This window comes from Lutjanus erythropterus, chromosome 21, assembly GCF_056507025.1.
Source record: "Lutjanus erythropterus isolate fLutEry1 chromosome 21, fLutEry1.hap2, whole genome shotgun sequence".
NCBI lineage: Eukaryota > Metazoa > Chordata > Actinopteri > Lutjaniformes > Lutjanidae > Lutjanus > Lutjanus erythropterus.
Genome location: NC_139337.1, coordinates 18,732,377 through 18,756,505, shown reverse-complemented (window position 1 = coordinate 18,756,505; position 24,129 = coordinate 18,732,377). Strand labels below are relative to the sequence as shown.

Below are 24,129 nucleotides of genomic sequence, written 5' to 3'. Positions count from 1 at the left end.
AGGAATCATAAGAAAAAGTAGTTAATTAATGATGTACTTTAATGGGCCTTGTCAATGTTGTGGTGTATTATATTTTATTGAATAAATATGACAAAATGTATAAATGTATATGCAACATTTCAATGCTGTAGCTTGTCGAGGAGCCTATTATACATAAGATTGGGCACTTAAATCCTCACAAATCATCAGATACAGTACTATGCACTGATCATGTGTTTTTTTATGCAACATCTTAATATGCAAACTCTCTACAGCTTGTCAGACAAATGTAGTAGAGTAAATGTTTAAAGTATCTTTTCAAAATAAAGGTCTGATAATGGTTTTATTGTAAGCAAAATGCTATTGATTGTCTTTGCTAGATTTGTAATTGTTGGCACTGTCATGACTTCTACTTCCTGTGGGCCACATGAAACCTCTCAGTGGGCCGCATTTAGCCCAAGCCTGCTCTGGAGGAACAATAAAATCATTGTTAAATCACTAAAATCATTTTATAATTAAACATTTTGTGTCAAATCGCTGTTTTTTTTTTTGGTACATAACCATGTAACAAGGCAGGATAGTGTACAGTGAGCATGTCACTATTGCAAAATAAAGATGTCAAATTATTTTAAAATGAACATTTTGTGTCACACTAATGTGGGCTAAATATTTTTGATCTTTTTGATAGGTAACCATATAATAAGTGGGATGATGTACAGGGTCATGCATCATCCTAGTGGGATTTATTTCACAATAATGATCTGCTCACTGTACATTACTCCTTACATAATTTATCAGCCCTGAAATTTATTGTGCATCCCTGAAGATGAATCTAGTATAATATTTCCATCTAAAATGTGTTGGAATATAAGTAGAAAGTAACAGAAAATTAAAAATACTATTAAAAAAGTACAGTAATTGAGTAAGTGTATTTAGTTATAAGTAACTGCCACTTATGCACGTATTCAAATATTTAGGATATTTTATATTAATTTTATTTTATGCACATGGGAATTCAGGCTACCATCCATTGCTGTGTTTGTTGTGTACTGGCTAAGCTAAAAGAGACTCCCTAATGCAGAGGAGGTGAGTCTTATTTTGATAGGACGGTAGCAGGTCAGTAAATAATGTATACAGTAACACAGACCATATATCCTGGAAGTATAGTTGAAGTTGTTGTGTTACAGTGACTGTCATGTGAAGTGTCAGTTTGTAACATGACTCAGAGCGTCACAGGCGGAAGGTCACGGAGCAGCAGAACGGAACGGAAGCGGGAGTAAAAAGCCTATCCGCCATTGTGGAATATGGTGAGGGATATTCCAGTAAGACACTAGTCACTTTCACATTGACTCTTTAAACACAATCTGTGGCAGGATCGGTCACAGTAATTGACGCCTTCTCCACAAACACGAAGTCGCCGTTTGTAAGCGCCAGAAGCAGCGGATCGTCGTCAGGTCTCCCGGGAGGAAAACGCCGCCTTGTACCCGTTACAGAGTGATTGGACAGCCCGAGAGACGAGCCAGGAAAGCACCGGAGAGCGGAGAGACAGAGGCAGCCGTGGACAGTCTCACACGCAGCGATCAGTTTCGGTTCCTGGAGGATGTCTGCGACCACAGTCGATCAGGTCGGTGTATTGACAGCTGCTGTGAATTAGCCGTGCAGGCGACGTGAAACTTTGCCGACAACAGTTTGATCTGGTTCGGTGTGCCACATCGGATCAAACAGGCTAAAAAAGTCTTTGATATATGATAGCTATTAGCTGTAATGTAGGCCGACTGTATTGCCAAACAACTCTAGCTGGAGCCGGTTGCCAATGCGGCACCGTTTACTGGATGTCAGAGCGTTTGACACCCGGTCAATATCGCCAAGCAACCTGTAAATGTGATGGTTTTAGCTTGAGGTAACTACCATCCACTGTTATATTTAACCATGTATTACTGTAGGTAGGATACAGCCTGCTCTGTGTGTGTGTGTGTGCGTGTGTTTGTTGTTTCCTGTCGTGATCTGACAACTGTCTCACCTCTCTTTCCTGTGCTGTGCATTATTTCAGAGACCTAAAGGACAAGGAAATAAAGGTAAGGCTTTTAACAGTCATGTTTTTCAGTATGGCACAGGGCTGCACAGTTAATACAAATATTATCAAAATCACATTATAGACAAATCATAGAAGATAAAAAAAATTTGATAAAGGAAGCAGAGGGAAGGCTATCAAGAACCGGTACTAAACCACTACCGTTTTGTGATTGGTCATTTCTGAAATATTGATAAAGGGCAAATACTGCTATTGGTTACATAAATACCAGACAGGGCAGGTATTTGGCAATTCACCTATCATTAGTACTATCATGATACAGGGGTTATGATTCAGTGTATTGAGATCCTGTAAAAATTGTGACATACTGATATTTTTCATCTAACACTAACTACCACCATATACATAATATATAACTCAAAAAAGTTTACTTTTATAATGCAATCAGGACAGTGATGATAGATAACAACATGGCTATCTCTAGCATTCAGGGGTGTAAATACAACACAATGCATCCATTACAACATCACGAAACTGTTTTTGAGAATTGATACAGTATCACAAAACATAATATCATGATACTCAAATGTATCAATATTTTCTATCACCCCTAGTCGACTGACTTTAATGAAAAGCCAGCTTAAGGCAGTAACTCAAGGAAAAAAAACAACTTTTTACTGCAAAAAATAATAAGAAAATAATTGTTGCATCTTTTCACATTTCTTTATGTCATGTCTTATTTTTCCACCAAACTATGGCAAGTAATATCAACAAGAATACTGATAAGTATCAGTATTGATAATCAGTATTGATATTGATAAAATCTTAACACCCATCTGTAGTGACAAAAGAGCATTTTAATGAAGTACTGTAGAACTGAAGAGATGACATAGCCAACAACTCTCGTTCTCCAGATGTAAGAAAACATGTTTGTTTGCCTCAGAGTAGGATTGTTATCGGCAAGCTTGCGAGTCTATACACCCATCCAGTTAGTGATGACACAATTTTAATATAAAAATGAAAATCGATTGAAATGAGCTTTCAATTTCAATAATTGAAATCAAAAGCAGGATTGAACAAAAAACCTCCCACAAACAACAACACTTCAAAGATGACACAGCGTAGCATACTGGTAGCCTACAGCTGCACTTTTCACTGAGTCTGAGATGCATCCAGTTCTTTGATTGGTCCTCGCTGTCCATTATCGCTACAGTTATCTAGCAGCTAGCTCAGTGTTTCCACTGATAACATTTATCTGTGCTAAGTAGCATTTCACACAACTCTGCTGTGAAGAATGCAGAAGGACGCTGTAAATAACACTACATGAACAGGGAATTTTAATTTCTCTTCTGACAGTAAACACAACACACAGCCTTTCAGTAAATGTTATTATAGGCTTATCTCATCACATTACGGCCGAGTAAAATAACTGAACCACCCCTTATACCCTGCAGAACTTGACTGTGACAACATGCTGGCACCAGGAATTTGAAAAAAAAATAAATAAAAAAAAATAAATGACAGTTGACAAGGCATAAAATGAAAATGGCCTATGGCATTGGTAGCAGTGCTAAAGAAATGTTTAAATTGAAAATCAGCTGGAACCATGACTTCATAAATCAAGTGGAATCGTGGATTTGGAGAATTGCAACACCACTTGATCTGATACCATGTAATTTATTAAACCTGAAAGGGGACCCTGCTGCTTCCCAGCAGCATCTTCTATGGTATTCATTCTCTGTCTGCATTTGTTCATGTTTTACTAAAGGATTAACCTGAGCCAGGACATACAACATGATAGAAATCATATCACATCACAATATATGCATATATTTTTAGTGCACTGGCATCAAATCAGCAGTCTGTAACAGCCGACATGCAAAGTTCAGATATCCAAATGGTTGTGAATTATCTTGCATTTGCAATATCTGTCAAAATGATCACAATATGATTTTATTAGCATATTGTGCAGTCCTCAGTGTCGCAATGCAGGCTGTTTTTTTAACTTAAAATTTGCTAACATGCTATCAGAGTACTAACGTGCTTAATCCTGGTTTTCATCTTATTCAGGATATGGTATTCACATGGAACATGAGACACCTTGTTATTGATATGCCTGTACTGTATACATGATCCTAACAGTATCTGGTTTTTGATCATCTGTGTCTCATCCTAGTTTCTGTAGGAGTACTCCAGGTAGCATATCCAGGTTTTCTGAAACCAGGATATGTTATTTACATGTGAAAAATATATAACCAGGGTACTCCAAAACCCTTATTATAACCAGGATACTCATGCACATGTAAACACGCTCCCTAACTCTGCATTTGTTTTGAGATCCTGACATCTTGAATCAAATACATAACATGTAATGATTTAATGTTCTGTCTTTCCATCCTTAGTGCAAAACGGATCAATGCATCAAAAGGATGGTGTGAATGATGATGATTTTGAGCCTTACCTAAGCGGCCAGACAAATCAGGTAACATCCTATAATAAACATAATATGGGCAACGTCCTACTTAGAACATGTGGCCGGTATTTAGTGCATAACTTCATGTTATGGACAAACTGGTTGCACATTTTAGGTTTCAATTAGGAAACACAGTCACTTTGGTTTGATTGTGATTTTCTTGTATGACACATTTTCCTGTAACTGAACACACAGTCTATCTTTACTGTTTGTAATATGATGTCATCATGTTAAATCATCTGCTGATTTTCTTATCGACCCTCCCTAAGTCCTGCTCCCTTTTGTTCTGTGCTCCTGTGACAGTTGAGCAAGCTTGGTATCTCAGTCAACTTTCTCACTTCCTGTTTCCTGTGCTTAGAAATGCTAAGCTTGTCTATGTTGAAAAGAAAACCAACACTGAAGATCGATTTGGAAATGGTGTTAAGACATGGCTGGGGGATCTGTATATTGACATCTAAACTTAGCTAATGTTAGAAAAATGCAAGCTAACTAGCACGCTAATCAACATCACTCATTAGCTAGCAAGTTAGCTAGCATTTTGCTAACATTACGAAGCTGAAGAGGTGATTCTATATGTCACTATACAGGAAAAGGAGAAATTTACTCAACTGTTATTGGAGAACAGAGCAAAAATGGGCAAGACTTTGGAAGGGTCAGTTGTACCGATTGTCATTTTGTATAGTATATTAACTGATGGTCTCCCTGTGTTACACAGAGTAACAGCTATCCACCAATGTCTGACCCCTACATGCCTAGCTACTATGCGCCATCCATTGGTTTCCCTTACTCTCTGGGAGAGGCTGCTTGGTCCACAGCAGGAGACCCTCCTATGCCCTACCTAACTACCTATGGACAGATGAGCAATGGCGAACCACACTTCATCCCTGATGGCGTTTTCAGCCAGCCAGGTGCCCTGGGAAACACCCCTCCCTTCCTGGGCCAGCATGGCTTCAACTTCTTCCCTGGCAATGCGGACTTTTCCACCTGGGGTACAAGTGTCTCTCAGGGTCAGTCCACGCAGAGCTCAGTCTACAGTAACAGTTATGGCTATGCCCCCAGCTCACTGGGTCGGGCCATCACGGATGGACAGGCAGGCTTCGGAAGTGACACCCAGCTTAGTAAAGTGCCGGTGATGAACAGCATCGAGCAGGGAATGACAGGGTTAAAACTGGGTACGGACATGGTGGCAGCTGTCACTAAAACCGTGGGCTCACCCCTCGGAGGCACTGCAGGTATGAGCAGTATGGCAGCCAATAGCCTCCCTCCGTCTGTCAGCTCATCCGCACCTAAACCTGCCTCCTGGGCAGCCATTGCCAAGAAGCCGGCCAAGCCACAGCCCAAGGTCAAACCCAAAGCCAACATGGGGATGGGGGGAGGCGCCACCATTCCCCCACCCCCCATAAAGCACAATATGAATATTGGTACTTGGGATGATAAGGGCTCTCTGAACAAGCCCCCGTTAGCTCAGACTATGATGCCCCCACAGCCTCTGGTGCAGCAGCCCCTCCTCGCTCAACACCAGCCCTTACTGCAGAACCCGTTGCCCCCGCAGCCTCAGCACCAACACCAGCCCCAACACCAACACCAGCCCTTCCAGCTCCAGTCTCTCCAGTCCCCCCAACACCCCCATCCTCTGCCCCCCGGCCCTCCTCACCTGCACCTCTCCTCTCAACCTGGCCCCCCGCAGGCCCTTCATCAGCAACAACCTCAGCAGCCTGGTCCACCCACGAACCGTTGGGTGGCTCCCAGGAACCGGGGTGAGGGCTTTGGTCTGGGTGGGGGAGTCCAACTGAGTGCCTCCCCTTGCTCCGGAGAAGTGCATCCCGTGCTGGAGAAATTGCGTGCCCTCAACAACTACAACCCCAAAGACTTTGACTGGAACTTGAAAAACGGACGTGTTTTCATTATCAAGAGCTATTCGGAAGACGATATCCACCGCTCAATCAAATACTCTATCTGGTGCAGTACAGAACATGGCAACAAGCGCCTGGATGGCGCCTACCGCTCACTGGGCAACAAGGGGCCCCTATATCTGTTGTTCAGTGTCAACGGCAGTGGGCACTTCTGTGGTGTGGCTGAGATGCGCTCACCGGTGGACTACAATGCCTATGCAGGCGTCTGGTCTCAGGACAAGTGGAAGGGCAAGTTTGAGGTGAAGTGGGTTTTCATCAAAGACGTGCCCAACAACCAGCTGCGTCACATCCGGCTGGAAAACAATGACAACAAGCCAGTGACCAACTCCAGGGACACTCAGGAAGTGCCTCTGGAGAAGGCCAAACAAGTGCTTAAAATTATCGCCACTTACAAGCATACCACCTCAATCTTTGATGACTTTGCACATTATGAGAAACGTCAGGAAGAGGAGGAGACTCTGAGGAAGGTGAGATAAACACACGTACACTGTAAAAATAAACTATTTGTCTTAATTTAAATGGTAAATCTGTAATATATTTATTGCAATAAATTATAAAATGGCCACGATATGTCATCAGAAAAGAAGGAAACATGCTAAGTTTAAATATTCGCTACTCTGACAACAATGCTACAGCCACAGTGTCCTCCTTTGAAATTCACAGTCCCAGCCAGAAAGTCTGTTTTTGTTTGCCTGTTTCACGTTAATTACAGTTTTGATTAATCCTGAATGTTTCCTGAATTAGTAAATGTTTGTATGTATGAGTTGTAAGAAATCATTAATAAACTTTTAGAGGAAGCAGATGTATATACGAGTTAAACTGAGCATGTGAGTATATGGAGCAGTGGACTTTTGTTTTCAGGATAATGGGCGTAGCTTTACATTTACAGACAACTGACAGTTATAGACGGCTAATCAACTTACAGTACAGCACCTGTTGTTGCTTGTTATTGTCAAATTAATGGTGCGCTTCTCTTGCGCGCCTACAGTGTTTTTGAAGCCTGCCTTAGCTTCCTTGAATCTGGGGAGGAGGGATGGGGGTGACAACTATTGATTGTCTATTAAATAGGATTTCAACCTATTTAATATACCATCTATGGCTCAGATTCACCATTTCGACTGCAGTACACATTTTTGGATGCACAGTCGTTTGGGCAGCTTCAGAATTTTAAGTCGACTGAATCTGAAAAGACAAGTTGAGGTAATTTTGTAAAGATTCAAGAAAACAAATAATTTCTAGTAAAACAAACTTGATATAAATTCAGTTATACTTTAGAAAACGTTTAATAATCCAAACATTAAATTGAACCAACAACTATTAAGTCCCACTGACAAACACTGCAAATACATTTCATTTCCTTTTACATTTTCTCAGTTTGAAAAGTCAGTTCTTCATTTCACATAAAGAACTCGCAGCTCCCGCTGAAGCGACTTTGTTTCAGCATTTGCACAAAGACAAGATGTGAAACTGCTCCGTGTGAATTTATTGAGTTTTAAGAGTAAGGGGGTAGTGACTGAATTCAATACTGACCTTCATCATGCTCCACAGTTTTTAGATATGAAACCAAGCAACGCTGACTTATCTTAAAGTATAAAAGAGTCACATGGAAGTTATCGTCATATATGTTTTCTTCAAACTATAAATAAGAAGAGTCTCGGGAGGGTTTTAACTCTCAAACAATCCATACTGGGTAGTCTGCTAATATGTTGATTATGTTTGTTCAGAAAATTAATGTTATGAGTTGATTGTACAGTACATTCAAGTCAAAAGAATAAGAAGAACTCAAGTTTATAAGCTCTGCAGTATTATGAAAATAAATACTAGAATAAGTAAAATGTGAATATTTACGTTAAAGAGAAAAGATTAGTTGATTCCACTAGTTGAGTTCTGTATGATGTTTTTTTTTACTTTGTACAAAGAGCCCTGTCCCTGTAAATAGCTTGTTTGTATGCATGAGACATTTCAGTTGAGTTACCCTTTAATTCAAAGGGAGGCTAACTTTCACTGAGTCACTGCTACAGGCTGGAGCCAGACTGTAATCAGCTGATCTTGTTCCACCTGCTCTCAGACAGAGGTTGTAACATCCTGTGGCTGAATGAAACAGTCTGGCATAAATGGAAGTTCCCAGAGGCCTGTCAGCAGATTGACATGCCACCATTACTCATAAGCAGGGTTCAGGAAACGCTGATTCCTCATCAGCCATCTTGTGCTGTCGAGATTGCGATGATCTGCCCAAGTGGAGTAGTGGATGCATAGAGGTTTCCTGAAATAGCCCGCATTCCTGGCATTCCGTCTTTCAGACAAAGGCAGATGTAGGCTCTGATCTCCCTTTGAACGCCGAGCCTCTCTGCTCTCCACAGGCTCCTCATGCTTTATTAGTCTTTAACAACATAAGCCCTCGGCCTGCAAACTGGCTGCAACGTGCCTCAGAGTTGGTACAGTTTGCCTCAGATGTACCAAAGGGTTGATTTGGATAGAAAATGTTAAAAATGCACGATTACATTTGACTGTGTACAGTTCAGAAAAGCACACACAGTGCAAGCCTGCGCCCTCTGAGGGGAAACTAAAATATGTTGCAGTGGTAATAACAGTGGTGTACCACAAATGTTAGCCTAAGTAGTAAAAACTCCGTGGGATGCTGCTGCTGGGGAAAAACAGCAGCCAAGGAGTGAATAACATATTATCATTGGTCCCATTCTGCCTCATCCATTCTTAAATTCACCAGTATGCTAATCTAATTGCGTTTTAGAAAACCCCCGTGACCCGCTCCCTTCTTTTTTCTCCCACTCCTCCACTGCTGGTGCTCCATTGATGCTGTATTGACTCCTCGCTGCTGACCTTGTTAATATGCGCTGGGTTACTTTCTCATAAATATTTCAAGTCAATGTTTTCAGGCTTCTGAAAACAACCTGTCAGTAGAAAGCCTGTTTCATCCTGCGTTGTGCAGGCGTTGCGCTGTGCTGCTTTTGTAGCCCTGACCTCCTACATGACAGGAGCGGCCCAGCTGAGGCCTCACCCTCCTTCGCCTGACAAGGTTAATTGTTCTCTATTGTTTGGCCTGTCCTTCCCGAACTTTGAGAGGTGTCAAACCAGCACAGCTACCTGCAGTATAACACATTCCCAAAGTGTTTTTTTTAAAAGATAACTTTGGATCTAAATGTTGTTGCAGGATTTTATTAGCATAACTAATTTGGCAATTAATAATTAGTGGTTAGCTTCCTCCTTCTTCTTGATCTACTGTCACAGGGAAGCTCATTGCATGTAGTTTGAATACCAGTCTGCTGCAATGCTTACAGTTGTATCATGCCAGAAAAGATGTCATTAATTGTAGGGCTGCAACCAACGATTATTGTCGCCATCAGTTAATCTGTTGATTATTTTCAAACCGTTTAACCTGTATAATTGTCAAAAATCACCCCAAAGGGACATCTTCAAATTTTCTTGTTTTGTCCAACCAACAGTCCAAAACCCAAAGACTTTCCATTTACATTATATTTCTTTTTTCTGTCATAAATAACAACAAAAGCAAATGTTTCTGATTTTTGTTTCTAAAATGTCCGAAACAAATTGTCTTTTGATTGGCAATCAATTCATAATTGTTGCAGCTCTAGTTAAGTGGACTGATTTTTGCTCTAGGAAGTAGTTTTATTATCTGAAAATCAGACCTAGTATCTATTCAGCAGTGTTCAACATTAACCATGGCCACTAAAGGTGACTCTGTGGCTACCAAACATTGTATGTAGGTGACTCCTTGTGGCCACCAAGTTTTATCCCCATACTGTGAGCCATCAACAACACAACATTACACTTCAACAAACCTCCTGATTCCTTTCTGCCTTTTAGGTCAATATTCTAGAAATCATCCAACAGAACCCGTCACCAGCTATTAACCAGTATGTTGGGGCTACTCAAGTATGGGTTTACTAAGTCCTCTCAAACTGCTTATGACGCTTACAGAAGAACCAGAAACACAAAAGGCGGACTATGAAAAAACAAAGCTGAAAATTTAGGAGTGAATGAAGGACAGAGGTTAAGTGGCTAGAATATGACATAACTAAGAATGTAATGTACTACAGTACTGCCAGTTTCCTTTTTTCATTAGAATACACCACATCACAGTTCATGAGAAGAGTGGACAACACAAGTGTCACAGTTAAGGAAGGCTATGTTGAATTGCCTTTTCTGTGTTTTTTTTTCTCGAGGCCCCTGTGGACAAAAGTGGTAGTTCTAATAACCGCAAAATAATAACAACTACACAGAAGAAAATCTCGCGGACGGTCCCATTAACTTATGTAAGTCATAAAGAGGCATCAGTAATAATTTGAGAATGTTTCATAACCGATTAAAAACTCCTTGTAGTAACTTAAACCAAATAATTGAAAATGATGCAAGAACCAGCTTGGTGGAGGTATGAGGTCTGAAGGTATAGACTGATTTTTGTTAAGGTTTCTGTTCCCAGAGCATCAGCCCAGTCTGAGCAGCCCCTCTGTGGATAGAGTTACACTCGGGGTCTGGGTCTCACAGGCCTTTTCCCAGGCCACTGACATGGACACCCACTCCTCAAAGAGGACACTGTTCCACCTAAAAAATGGCACAAAGTGTCAGAGTTCCTGGCTTAGTTTGACTTTGTTTTTTGTTGTTCTCTAGGATTTTACCTGCAGTGCAGCTTTGATGAGTTACTGGCTAAATAACAGCATTAATTTGTTTTTGTAAAACATGACACACCCTTCAATATTTGATATTTGAAGTGTGTTGTGATTCTTCATGTTTTGTTGAGTATACATTGTGCTGGTTTTGTGTTTATCCACAGGACTGTCATTACAACAAGCCGAGTAGTGGCTGTAGTGTAAACATAGCTGAGCATTTTGGTTAGTACGACCCTGAAGCCTACTGAACTCATTTTCTCTCTGTTTTTCTTCCTCTTTCACTCTGTCTCACCTATTTTTACACTGAACAGAGAAAGCTCCATGTATCTTTACTTTAGAGATTGGTTAGTTGCAAGAACTATAGATCTGATGGAAATCATTCACACCTGACATACAATATATAAACCATTATATGATGAATCTCAATGGCTTTAAAAGAGACAAAATTACATCAACATATATTAATATATTAGAGCCAGACAACACTACATACATTTAGCTAGAATACTAATTAAAAACTGATAATATAAATGATGCTTAAAAAGAATGAGAATAATGCAACTCATACAAAGTGAAATGCAAATATTCAAAGTTATACCTCCTATCATCATCATTATTATTATTATTTTTATACCTCCTATGCCTCTACATATTCTTTTTTTAAGAATGATTTATTTATTAGGTGAATATTAAGTGGTGAATTATTCTTTTTTATGGCTCTGTAAGTAACAGTTTATATTTTTATGATGTATTTAATTAAGTTAAAATTAAAGTTAACATTAACTAGAATATGATCATGTTTAAGACAATATACCAAACATTATTTGGGTTTTCTGTGATTTAAGCTTCAAATGTTTGTCACTTGAATCAGATTTTGAATCCAGTACTTTCCAAAGAGAACAGCATGTCAAACTGCACAGCAGAGGTGCACAGAGACGTCATTATCTGTATCTGTTCAACCAACAAAAAAAGACAAAAATCTGTCTCTGTATGCGGATAGAAGACTGCAAAACAAAAATTGTTGTATTTTCTAGCCTAATATTCATTGTCAACACAGTTGCCTATAAAGCATCAAGTTGCTTTTTCACCATACTTTTCATCTCTCTCTCTTTGTTATTTTTAAGTAAACTAAGTTTTGTTAACTGGGTAACATTTAGCAATAAGAAACTCAAAAAAAGTTTTATAATTTAGAATTTGTAATGGAAATAGAAGCTATTTACAGTAAAGATATAAAAATGTCCTTCAGTTAAAGGGAATGATATTAAATTGCAATGATCCTTAATGTGTTAATCTCACTGCCATTCACAGTACTAGAATATCATTATCATGTAAAATTAAGTACTCTGAACATTGCTGTATTACATTTTGGGAATTATTTTTCCTGATTAGTAACAAGCAACTTATGTTAAGGTTTATGCAAAATGGAACAACACACGACATGCAAAATGCGTTTGGTTTTAGACTTCCAAGGAAATATTAATTCTCAAGGTCAGAATTGCTAGAATTTTTTTTTATTATTATTAGTATGTTAATACATTTCATTCCCTTTGGTCCTCTCTGAGTCATTCACTCAGTTTGTCACATATTAATATAATTGTTAAAATCAACTGAAACTTCAAGTCAAGCTGTTTTATACTCAAAATGGGCTGTAAGTGCAGCATCCATCCCAAATTAACTGATGCTCTCAGCTCATTACTAGTGCTTTGCAATTGATTAAAATAGTTCCCACAAATAATATATTATAAGTTAATATCTCAAAATAGAAACAGTCAATAAACCCTAATTAATGAATGAGATTTGCAGAGTGGTATGAACGCAGATTGACACAATAAAGGCATTCACTTGATACATCTCTTCTAAGAAGTGCAATCAATATTGGTTGCCTTCATAAGTGGTTTTTGATCATGTGTGACTGTCGTATAATCAGGAGCTCTAGAGAGGAGGACTCAGAGCTCAAGCGTCACATCTTGTCAGAGGCCCCAGAATTCCTTGCTGTACCCCTGAGAATTATTCCAAACTTCACCCCAGACTTTAAATGCATCTGTATCTGACAATAAAAAGTGAAAAGTGTAAGAAGTGCACATCTTCAGCGTGGATATTCCTTCTACATTTGACCTTCATCTCGTGAATGAAAGGCCATGGGTTGCAGCTCTGATGGTGCTCTTTTAGTTGCTGCTTGTGTCTCTTGTTGCTCTTGTTCTGATGCCATCCACTGATGATCTCTTTTTCTGTTTGTTCTCTTGCCAGGAGCGCAATAGAAATAAACAGTAACCTTCAAGCAAGCTCTCTGCTAGAACTGCAACACTAATGACGTAGGACCTTAAATAAAAATTTGCCTAACCACAAGGAGGAAAGGCTCTCACAATCTTTCCGCTGAAGACGACAATGTATCTGAACACTTGAACATGACAATAGATGGACTCATCTGTATCCGTTGACTGGTGCATCAAACCCTGTGTTCCTGTCTCACGAGAAAAAGAACGTAACCCACTTTGAAAACTCTGTCTTTAAAGCACTTTCAGTCCTCCTAAACAGCCTCTACCAATACCCTTAACTCTCTAACTCTGTGTTCTTCTTCTTTGATTTTGTTTGTGAGCAACTAACTGACTAACCAAAGTAGTCAGAAGATTTCACCAGGCTTATTTGTAATTTTTGTAACGCCTCAAATGTTTGGGATATTGGTGATCAGCTCCTGAAGAGAATTAAAGATGATATGTATGAATTAATCTTTTACTTGAATCTGTATTCAGACGTCTGATCCTCCTCAGACAGAGGTTTGGATGATTGACAGGTGGGACGAATTAATTGGGAAACAGCCACAATCATGCCAATCATAGGATGTATCCTCCCCCTACCTGTTCCCTTCCTTTCTGCATCTGTTTCTGTGTACCAAAAGATTACAATTATGCAGCAGGCTGGCAATCACCGGCCAGTGCACATCTTTGTTTTTGTTTTTTTTTTCCTCTCTTGTGATTCTGTCATTCTGAAGTGCATTTGTCTGAGGAGAAACCTGCTGCTCTGCTAGAACTAGCGGTGGCCTCCTTGGGCCCTGTGGGTGACTGTCTTTGCTCTGATGTTGATGTACTCGACTGTACCTCAGGCTCAATCAGACTGTCTGTCCTCAACAACTCTTAGCACTTTTGGGAGAACCCCCACACATCACCTCCTCCTGCTTGGCTTGACCGGGATTCCCCCAAAACAGCAAGACATCAACTGCAAGGATGTGACAGTTTTCTCCTCTAGGTAACTCACTAGCTAAATAAAAATTACCCATGTTTAGCGCAAACGTTGCTCTTGTGTTTTTACTCATTTTTGCCTCAGAAATGTATGCATCACATCTATGGTTCATGTCACAGTGTCACACATACTCAAATATAAATTTGTCTCCTGCAGCACAAGCACATCCTCCTATTTCTGTTTGCATTTCAGCCCATTGCTGTCAATGTACCTGGGAAGTGGTTCTCACCATATAAGTTAAAATATAAAAGATGAACAATAACCAGACTTGAAATTGACAACATGTTTGCTATGTAGGAAGCAGCCCTGCCAGCTGAAAGGGGGTTAGTTAACATCACAGTACAATCTAAGGGAATAGCAACAGTGTTGGAATGCACCCTCTTACCTGTAGAGAATATAACAAGGACATGGACATGTACACAGCAGTGGAAAGTGTCAAAGTACATTCACTTAAGTACAGTACTAAGGCACATGCCATTCATTCAGAGATCCATTTTGTGTCATTTTATTTCTCTACTGCACTACATTTCACATTGCAGTTTAGGTTTACATAAAAAAAAACATATCCGAACAAAATATAATAATTTTATAAAGCAGACACATTGGTACATATTAAACAAGCTGTTTCCAGCCTTTTCGGCCTGTGATTCAACAAAAAAAACTCCAGCATGCAGTTAGGGCTCGTTGTTGTTTAAGATGCTTATGACTCTTTAAATTAGAGATATTTTGATAGCATTTCCTGATACCAATTCTGACACCTGAATGTTACATACTACTGAGTACTAATCTGATACCAGTGTTTTAAAAATAAATAAATAAATGAAAAAGAAGTAGCAGGGTCCTGTTTCAGGGCTCAGAAATGATGTGATACCGGTCCAGCATCCATCCGGCTGTATTACAGGGATTTCCAGCGCTGATATCAGTATCAGATCAACCCCTATTCAAATGACCCAATATTTCACAACAAAACAAAGGTTAGAGAAAAATCCAAATCTGCCTTTCACATCTTTGCTTTTTCTGCTCTCCTCTCCCATTATTCATCTCACAATCCCTCAGATTTATCAAGTGACCCTTTACAGGGGACCTGACCCATAGGTTGGGGACCACTGATGAACTAGTTAACTATAAATAAAGTAGTTAAAACTAATTCCACCTCAGCCAGCTGCTACAGTAAAATGATCCTTACACCTTGATGCATTAATATTAACAACCTGTCACAGACAATAACATATCAGAGACAGGTGCCCCTCTGCATGATGATAACTTTTACTTTTTATAATTTAAGGATGTTTAGCTGATAATACTTCTATACTCTTACTTAAATTGGATCTTGAACGCAGGACTTTTACTTGTAATGGAGTATGCAGGGTAAATTTCCTGTCCATGGTAAACCTTTGAAGTGAGTTAAAAGACAAGAGCACTGGGCTGTTGATGACATGAAGGAGCTTGTCTAGTCTGATGAATCACAGTTACAACTAAACAAACATAATGGTAGTCTCAGGGTGTGCTATAAAAAAATGAAGTAATACACCCGTCGTGCATGTTTACCACTGCGGAGGCCTGTGAGGGAAACCTTGATGCTGTAAAAACCACCAGCATCACTGCAGGGGATCTGTACTTTGAACAGAGCAATGCTCCCTCACATATGGCTTGGAAACGGCTGAGAAACTTTGAGGTAAAAGTGACGTTTCTCACCTGGCTGCAGCAAACCTGACATCAGTTTCACCGTACATCTTCAGGATGAACGCAGGTGCTGCGTCTTCTTTGAGCTGCATCTGGACAGCTGCATGAGGCACTGATGTCTCTAGGGCACAAACCATGATCCAAATGTAAACAAATAAGTATGAGTAAAGTCATTTTTTTGAAACAGAAGAACATATACTATATTTCTGCATACATATTTTAAATTGTGATGATTAAAAAGTGAAGATTACTTAGGATTGTTCAACTACTTAGAGAATATTAATATTCTGCACCTGTACTTATTGTTTGGACTTATATGTATATGCATAAATATATACGTACTGTATACTTAACAGGAAGAAAGAAAACAAAGTAGAGAAAGGCCAGGCTGCTACTAGTCAGTCAATTGCATTTACTTTATTTTAACCACCAGAGTGCGCCATTACATCATGTTCTTTCACACATCTTCCGCTCCCAAGACTCACTACAAAGCCTTTCCTGTAAGCTGCAAAGCCCTCTTTCTTCTCAAGCCCTCCAACTCCTGCAGACACAATTATACCAGGATGAGAAGCACTTGTTGTGCTTCCACAGCTTTTTGGAGCAATTAATGCCAGCTCGCCAAGCTGTGCAGTGAGAGGTGGAGAAGAGAGGGAGAAAGAGGATGTGAAGCAGGGAGTGAGATAAAATCCCCCTTTATGTTTGTCAAGGAGGAAGAAAGAGCTGTAATTATAACATTGGAGGCTTTGGATTGCAACTTCTCTCCTCTGTGTGTTAATTTGTGCATCCATCAGGTTTTCGCAGGCGGCCTTTGAAAAGAACCACACTCTTCCTGCCTCCATTTGTCTGCGAACACAACAGACAAACTAAGCGGGGGAACTCGCTATTTATTCACCTCACAATGGCCTCACAATTACTAGTTGTGTGTGATGGTGCTGAGATGTACAAATTCTCAAATATGCAAAGCACTGATTTAATTAGAGACCTCTGATATGGTGTTGATTTTACCTCGTTCACTGAATTGATGAAAAGTGCTGCATGATAGCTACTGTGGTAGTGCACACACTGAATCAGTCACTTTATTTTACAGTACGCTGATAAGACGTAACAAGTCTTACTTTGTATCAATTTGATAAATACTAGAAATAATGATCTTTATTAGACAGTATTAGGCCATTTATCAGACCCTTAGACATTCTTAGAGGGTATTTAGGGTCTCATTTCAACAGAACTGTACTGTGAACTAAAGCGAAACCATCCCATTCCCCATTTAAAACCAATATGTGAACTAAATCTACCAAATACAGGGGAAAATTACAGAGGCAGCCAAAGGGAGGTGTGTTCCAAGTAGCAGATATGTGTTTTTGCTTTAGTTTACAGTACAGTTCTGCTGTAATGTGTCCAAATATAAGGTACTATAAAGTATAATAAGGGTCTAACAGTTGAAATCAACTCTCTTTAGTTTACAGTACAGTTATGATGTCATGTGTTCCTCACTGCCCTTGAATAAAGTCTAATACGGGTCTAACAGCGGGAAATAATACACTTTTGTTTACAGTACAGTTCTGTTGTAATGTGTCCCTAATTACCCTCTAATGAAATCTAATAAGGGTCTAACAGTGGGAAGTAATATACTCATGTTTAAATCTAATATGGGATCTAATAAAGGGTTTAATATTGTCTAAGAAAAAACATATTTCTGTTTTCTGTTTGATTTAATACAATGTACAGCTTGTGTGCTGTAAAATAAACCACGATCTTTAAATCATCAGAATTAAACAGGAGAAACATATGCACCCCAAGCTGACACCCTTCTTTCATTCAACATCAGTGCCTCGTCGTGTCGTTTTTACCATTCAGGGATCAAATTAACTGGTTAATGTCTTTAATGTTAGCAGCAGTTAATTTGCCCCTATCCACAGTGGTCCGAGCTGTTCCAAGAAAGTGTCAGACAAACTTTCCTCCTTTTTTTTTTTTTTTCAAACCATCAAAATGTCCTTCCAGAGAGGGATTCAGTTGAGTGAAGATGAGAGAGAAGGAGCATCCTCTGCTTAGTGAGCTGAAATGCCTTTGAAGTTTCAGTCACACTGAAGACTCATCAACACATGGCTCAAGGCAAGGTTAGGGCAAGTCTCAGGGTTGGCACTTCCTCGATGTTTTGAAGGATTTCACACTCTGGGCCATGGCGTGTCACTCAATAAGTCCTCGCAGAACATTAGTGCTATTGATGACTATGTTAACTGACATGTGGTTGATCAGAGGAACCTGAAATTATTCTGATGCGTCTGTCTGCTTTGCTGATTGTTTGTACACATGTAGCTTAGAGTTGCCGGTGTAAGGTGGGGTAAGTGCATCAACAATGATTAATGTAATAGAACTCACTGCTGAGTCCTATATTCAAAGCTATACTGACGTTTCAAGGTGTTATTCTGCAGGTCAGGTGAAATAATCAGCAGAGTTTTATTTTTCATTTGAAAACACTGGGTTTTGACTGACAGTAATGTCTAAGTTTTCTTCCTGCCCTTTTCCAGGGTGTCTCTGTTGCCATGGTTATATCATTATCTGTGAACTGAAGGTAGAGGCTGAGCGTTCTGCTGAACACAATCATATGATGTAGATCTAAGCTCCAAAGACTTGATTGTTCTGCACACAATGAAAGAGAGATTAAATATTTGAAGTCAAAGAGTTTTTATATATATATATATTTTGCATAATTCAGTTAATGCATGTGTTCAATAGGAAAAATAATTATCACAAAATATAATATGACTCTTATAAAATATTGTTTTAAATACTTAATTAAATATTGTATTAAATATAATGTTTCATATATTTATGTTGTACTTGTGTCTGTATTTACAGCAAAGAATAACGTTTAAAAGAGCTCTTATGTGGCCCGTTATGGTATTAGAGTTGTTATTGTCCCCAGTGTCCACAGGGAGGCGCCATCCATAAAAAGGGAAACAGACTTCAACATACTAACTTCAGAGTAAAAGCTTGAAAGTTAACATTTTTATATGTCCTGCTTCACATTATAAACAGGCTTTAAGAGCAGTTGGCAAACGGAGAGTCACCAAATCGGAAAGTAACCATATGACACCAAAAAAAAAACAAAAAAAAAAAAACAAATTAAAGGGTCATTCCAGCAATTTTAGCATCCCACTTCCATAAAGTTTGGATGGTAACACTTTATTTTGAAGGGTTGTACCCTGACTAACATGACACTATCATGACATTACACCTCTCATGAATGTGAAAGAGTATTTATGAATGTTTACGAAAAATTAATTAACAGATCTTTTTCCCAGCAGCCATTTGACATGAAATAGTAGAGGTGTTACCAGTGATACTAATTAAAGCTCTGTTCCATCCAGGTCAAACTGAGGCAGGGTGCTGCTATTGTGCATGTGGGCTCCTTGGAAAGGCTTTGCAACACGAAATGGGACAGAGCCTTAAGTATCATCATTGTGACGCCTGTTTATCCCACTATTTCATATTAATGGCTAAAGTGAAAAAGGTCTATTGAATGACGAACCCTTAGGGACCAGTGTATAGGATTTAGCAACATATATTTTTTCATGACAGTGTGAACAGCACAGATCACATCAGATACAGGTTTGATTTTTAGCAATGTGACCTTGATGTATGTCATATTGTAATTCCTTGAAGACTTTGTGTCTCTAACTCGCCTTAAGTGTCTCGCCACAAGACTTTTGTGGAGAGGAGTGAACGGATGTAGTTATTTTGAAATTAGTGTGAATAACCAAAAAAAAAAACTCAAAATTGAGCACTGTGTGAACGTGGCTTTATTTTCAGTTGATTATATTTATGAATATTGCATTCCATTTCTGCCATATTCTGTCAATGAATCCCCGTAAATCTCGAATCCGCCAAAGTCCACGTGCATGTGTCAATGTCCCACTGCACAGCTTGCAGCATTTTGCACATGTACCTGTAGCAGGAAATTACTAATGGACACTAATGGAGATACTTAAAATGTACAGCACACAAATTATACTTCACTATTACTTGAATTACTTATCGGCAAGCACGGATAAAAGTGACATAACTTGGTGTGAATGTGTCTAAGGACAACAATTATTCAAATTTTAACTGATACTGTAAATACAAGGCAGCTCACTTCCTTCATATTCAATTGATTTATGGAGCCATTCCAACAGGAAGAATAAGTAATGCAGCGTGTTAGTCAGCAGTCTGTGAGAGCACTCTTCACAACTCTGTTGGACAAATGAAATGTTGGTGTAATGCATATAGGCAGAGCTCAAAGCAACAGGGGATAATTCAAGGCCCAGGGTCATTAATCTGTTCAAATGTTTCCTGGCAACAAGAAGCACCCATCAAATCAACACCACAATGTTGATGGAAATCCTTAAGTAAGAAAAACATTTTTCTTGTGTATCACTAATAATAAGTGGAGCTGAGAACAGTTCACAATGTAAAGAAGAGTGCCTGTGTATCCAGCTGCTGTTAAGGTCCTTGCATTACCTGCCGTCCTTCAGACATTTTCATTGTGCGCACAAGAAACACGAAAAAAGGCAACTTCGTAATTCCCATTTTATGATGCTTCATAATAGAGGAGAGTGAATGTGTACGGCTAATGGAGAAAAATAACACACACTATAAAGAGGGGCAAAGAAAAAGACCTGTACATACAGCAGGTTCCAGAGGTCTTTCTTTTAAGATCATCTGACCATATCTGGGTCACTGTTATTCATTTTACATACACAGTCCTGCTTCTGCCCAGAGGTCTCAGATCAGTGTCAATCCACTCAAACTATGGATAAACAGAGTTAGGAAGCAGCACATTACATGCAAGTGGGATTACATACCCAGATTACAAAAAATAACTACAATTATCTTAGATTATATTTGAAAAATTGTGTAATTAGAAGATTCCCTCCAAGCATGTCTGAGATGTCACCTTCATGAGAGTGGGACGGACATGAAGTCTCAGAGACCTTCACTGACTGGTCATTTGCGCCAAGTATGAAGAAATTCCCTCAAGGCATTCTTGAGATATCACGTTCACAAGAACGGCATGATGAAAAAACAAACTGCCTGTGGCCTCAGCTGTCGATGGCATGGGGGCGTAAAAAAGGTTTTTCAAGGTTTTTCAAAAATTGTGAATCACAGAAGTCCTTCAGCATACAGTCATGAATCTGCACAAAAAGAGATCAGCTGCGGACAATCTCCAGGTCCGTTGATCATGCACACACACACACACACACACACACGGAACAAATCACAGATAAATGGATCTTTAAAATACGATAATTTTAAAATTATGAAACTTCTTTTCATGATAACCAATGCTGTCAAGCCAGAGAAAAAAGAACAGTGTTGAGTCAAGATGGAAAGTTCAGTCAGCAGCAGTCTCTCCAAAACAGCCTTCCATTCCTGGGCATGTCGCCATCACTTTAACTCAAAAATGTGCTGCAAAAGAACGTCAGTGCAATTTATGCAAGCCAAAAATAAAGTGGCTGCACCCACAAAGGCTTCAAATTGAAATATTAATAAATACTTGAGGCTCATTTGTGCTCTACGTTAGATGTATAGACAGAACCTTCTATCCATAATGTGTTCATTTTTTCTGTGTTTCTGCTTTAGTTTTCTGAAAGCTTACAGATACGGATGAAACTTAGCAGTACCTCTGGTAGTCATGCGGACAGCGCAGCAGTGCAGCCAATAATTCATGGTGATGTAGAAGTCCCAAAAATCAGAAAGTATTGGAAATTACCTTTGTCATCAATAAGTCAGTGAAAAGAATTCTCTGTTCACACATCCTGATGTATTTCATGGCCGGAAAAACCATCGCTATATACAAAGCTGCCTCCACTTTGCATTATTAAAATCTTCCCCAAATGTCACCATGTTTGTCAGAAACTTTTGAATCTTCTTCTTCTTCTTCGAGGTAACTTTTGACTCTGAGCAGTGATCTTCAGGTGATGCACTGCTTAACATCCATGCCAACGTCAAGGATGCAAGTATGTGGGCAGTGAAGGTTGCATAGTTACATATCTATTTTCAGATGTAAAGGGAGTATGAATGAGCCTTTAGAGGTAAGTTTTCCTCTCAGTTAGCTTAGCATAGCTAAGATCAGTCAGCTAATGTTAACTAGCTAACATTGCTGAATAATGTGAGGGTTTAGCTTGGGAGTATATTTTTTCTTTTCACCGTAGTATAATATTCATGATGATGTCGCTGCTTTTATTTTTTTAGTATAAGATTTAAATGTTTGATTTCAAAGTAATCCAAAAGAATTCAGATGAGACTTTTTTTTAATACAGTGTTATGTTACTAATTACAAAAATTGCCATTGTTTTAATTCAGTAACTGACTACATTTCAGAATAATCTGACCAAACCTTGTAGAGAAGTTACAGCAGTATGGAGGAAAAAAGTGCAAAGTGGAGAGAGAAAGAGTGAGTAAAAAAAGAACATGAGAGCGAGGACTGCCGCTGTGTATTTTATACACTAATTTCTATCTCCGTGTTTATTATGCTGGACTGCCCTTCTAGGACACTTGGCTACAGCCAGCGCAGGGCCTCATAAATATGAATCTTTAATCTATGGAGCAGATGAGTCAGATATATGAACTGAAGGAATGAGAGAAAGCACTGCATCCAGAGCTTTGGTACCACATTTATAGTTCATAACTGGACTGTAGCCTCTCTTGTACTGCTGTGGAGGTGATGAGAGGAGACACACTAGCTGTGGTCAGGCTGCTTATTGAATTCAAAGGTTGGAATATGTCCTGTGCCGGGACGGTGTGCGTTCAAGCCAAGGTTTTGGATCGCGGGGGGTAGTGCAGAATGGAAAGGTCTGAAATGTAATGCATTTGAAATGAAATGAAAAGGTGCCGAGGAATGAAATATGTCATGCTGGCTGCTGGGGCCTGGAGACCTGCAAGTCACAGGTCGGGAATCTATATGCTCAGCTGCATGCACTGTAAAAAATGAGGCAGGAATTTAGAGGAATCAACAAATCTTTTTTGATTAAGTTAATGTAAATACACCATACAAGTTTTATTCAAGTTAATTAAACTTAAAAGTTCTACTTTTGCTTTTAAGAACACTTCTCAACTTCCAAACAAATTCTTCTAACTTGAGGTCTCTAGACTGGAAATGATCAGTTGAATGAATGTAATGAATTTACAGAGTTCAATCAACTCATTACATGTTTCTAAAGAAACATGATCAGCATATCAGCAGACTTCCCAGCATGCATTGTGTGACAGTTAAAACTCTCCTGAGACCCTTCTACTGTAGTGTGAAGAAAACATATGCGATTAAAACTTGATTTGTGTCTTTAATATTTTATAAAATAAGGCATATTTTTTTGTTTGGTTATAAGAAATGATGAAGGTTAGTATTGAATTCAGTCCCTACCCCTTAAAATGAAAATTTAATAAATTCACTCGGAGCAGTTTCAAATATAGTGAAACCGCTGGAACAATGTGTGAAAGGAAAAACTGACTCTTCAGACTGAGAAAATGTGAAATTTGTTTGTAATGTTTGACAGTGTGACTCCACAGTTGTTGGTAAAATATCTTAAGCTTATTGAATGTGTTTTCTAAAGTACAAGTGAATTTATATCAAGTTTATTTGACGAGAAAAGTCTGTACTGCGTTCCCAGTCAGTCTCGGAGGCTGTGTTAGATCCTGGTCTGGCTGTGTTCACTGGGAGGCTGCTGAGCCTGGTTGTGGTGCCCAATAACAGCAGCTAAGTTAGCTGAAACTCCAACCCAGAGTTGAAGCTGAGCAGCCGGAGGACATTGAAAGCAAAGCCAGAAAAGTTTTTCTGCATAAAACAATTTTTGTACAAGTTTTAAAGTTGGGCCTTTGTACAATATGTTAATCAGTGAGGCCCATCATGTGGCTAACATTAGCTAGCTGCTGAACTAGTCCATTGTAAAATGCCTCATACATAATCTGCTGCCACAGAGACCACTTTCCATACCACACTGTTGCATATAAGCTAACTAATGAATCGACCTTGGTGTAAGCATACATCATATTTTCTTTTATAGGAAGAAAAAATAGAGGATTTTCCATAATTTTGCTATAAAAATACAAAGCAATGTGTTGATTTTGTATATCTTTTGGCATATATTGTTAAACAGATGCACAATATGGCTGGGGATGTGATCT

The 24,129-nt window shown here is 39.1% G+C and overlaps 1 protein-coding gene across 1 annotated transcript; it reads left to right on the top strand.

Annotated features, from left to right (window-relative positions):
* The first annotated feature begins 1,190 nt into the window (after positions 1-1,190).
* ythdf3 (YTH N6-methyladenosine RNA binding protein F3) lies at positions 1,191-14,329 on the top strand. The gene is made up of 5 exons (XM_084747406.1): positions 1,191-1,603; positions 2,030-2,054; positions 4,414-4,493; positions 5,200-6,864; positions 13,291-14,329. Exons 1-5 carry the CDS (start codon positions 1,580-1,582, stop codon positions 13,312-13,314), a joined length of 1,818 nt encoding a protein of 605 aa, XP_084603532.1. The 5' UTR covers positions 1,191-1,579; the 3' UTR covers positions 13,315-14,329.
* Positions 14,330-24,129: the final 9,800 nt, after the last annotated feature.

Coding starts and splice junctions, on each gene's coding strand:
- ythdf3 (XM_084747406.1), top strand. CDS start 1,580: ATGTCTGCGACCACAGTCGATCAG. Junction 2,055..4,413: donor TAAAGGACAAGGAAATAAAG/GTAAGGCTTTTA, acceptor TTCCATCCTTAG/TGCAAAACGGATCAATGCAT. Junction 6,865..13,290: donor AGGAGGAGACTCTGAGGAAG/GTGAGATAAACA, acceptor TTCTCTTGCCAG/GAGCGCAATAGAAATAAACA.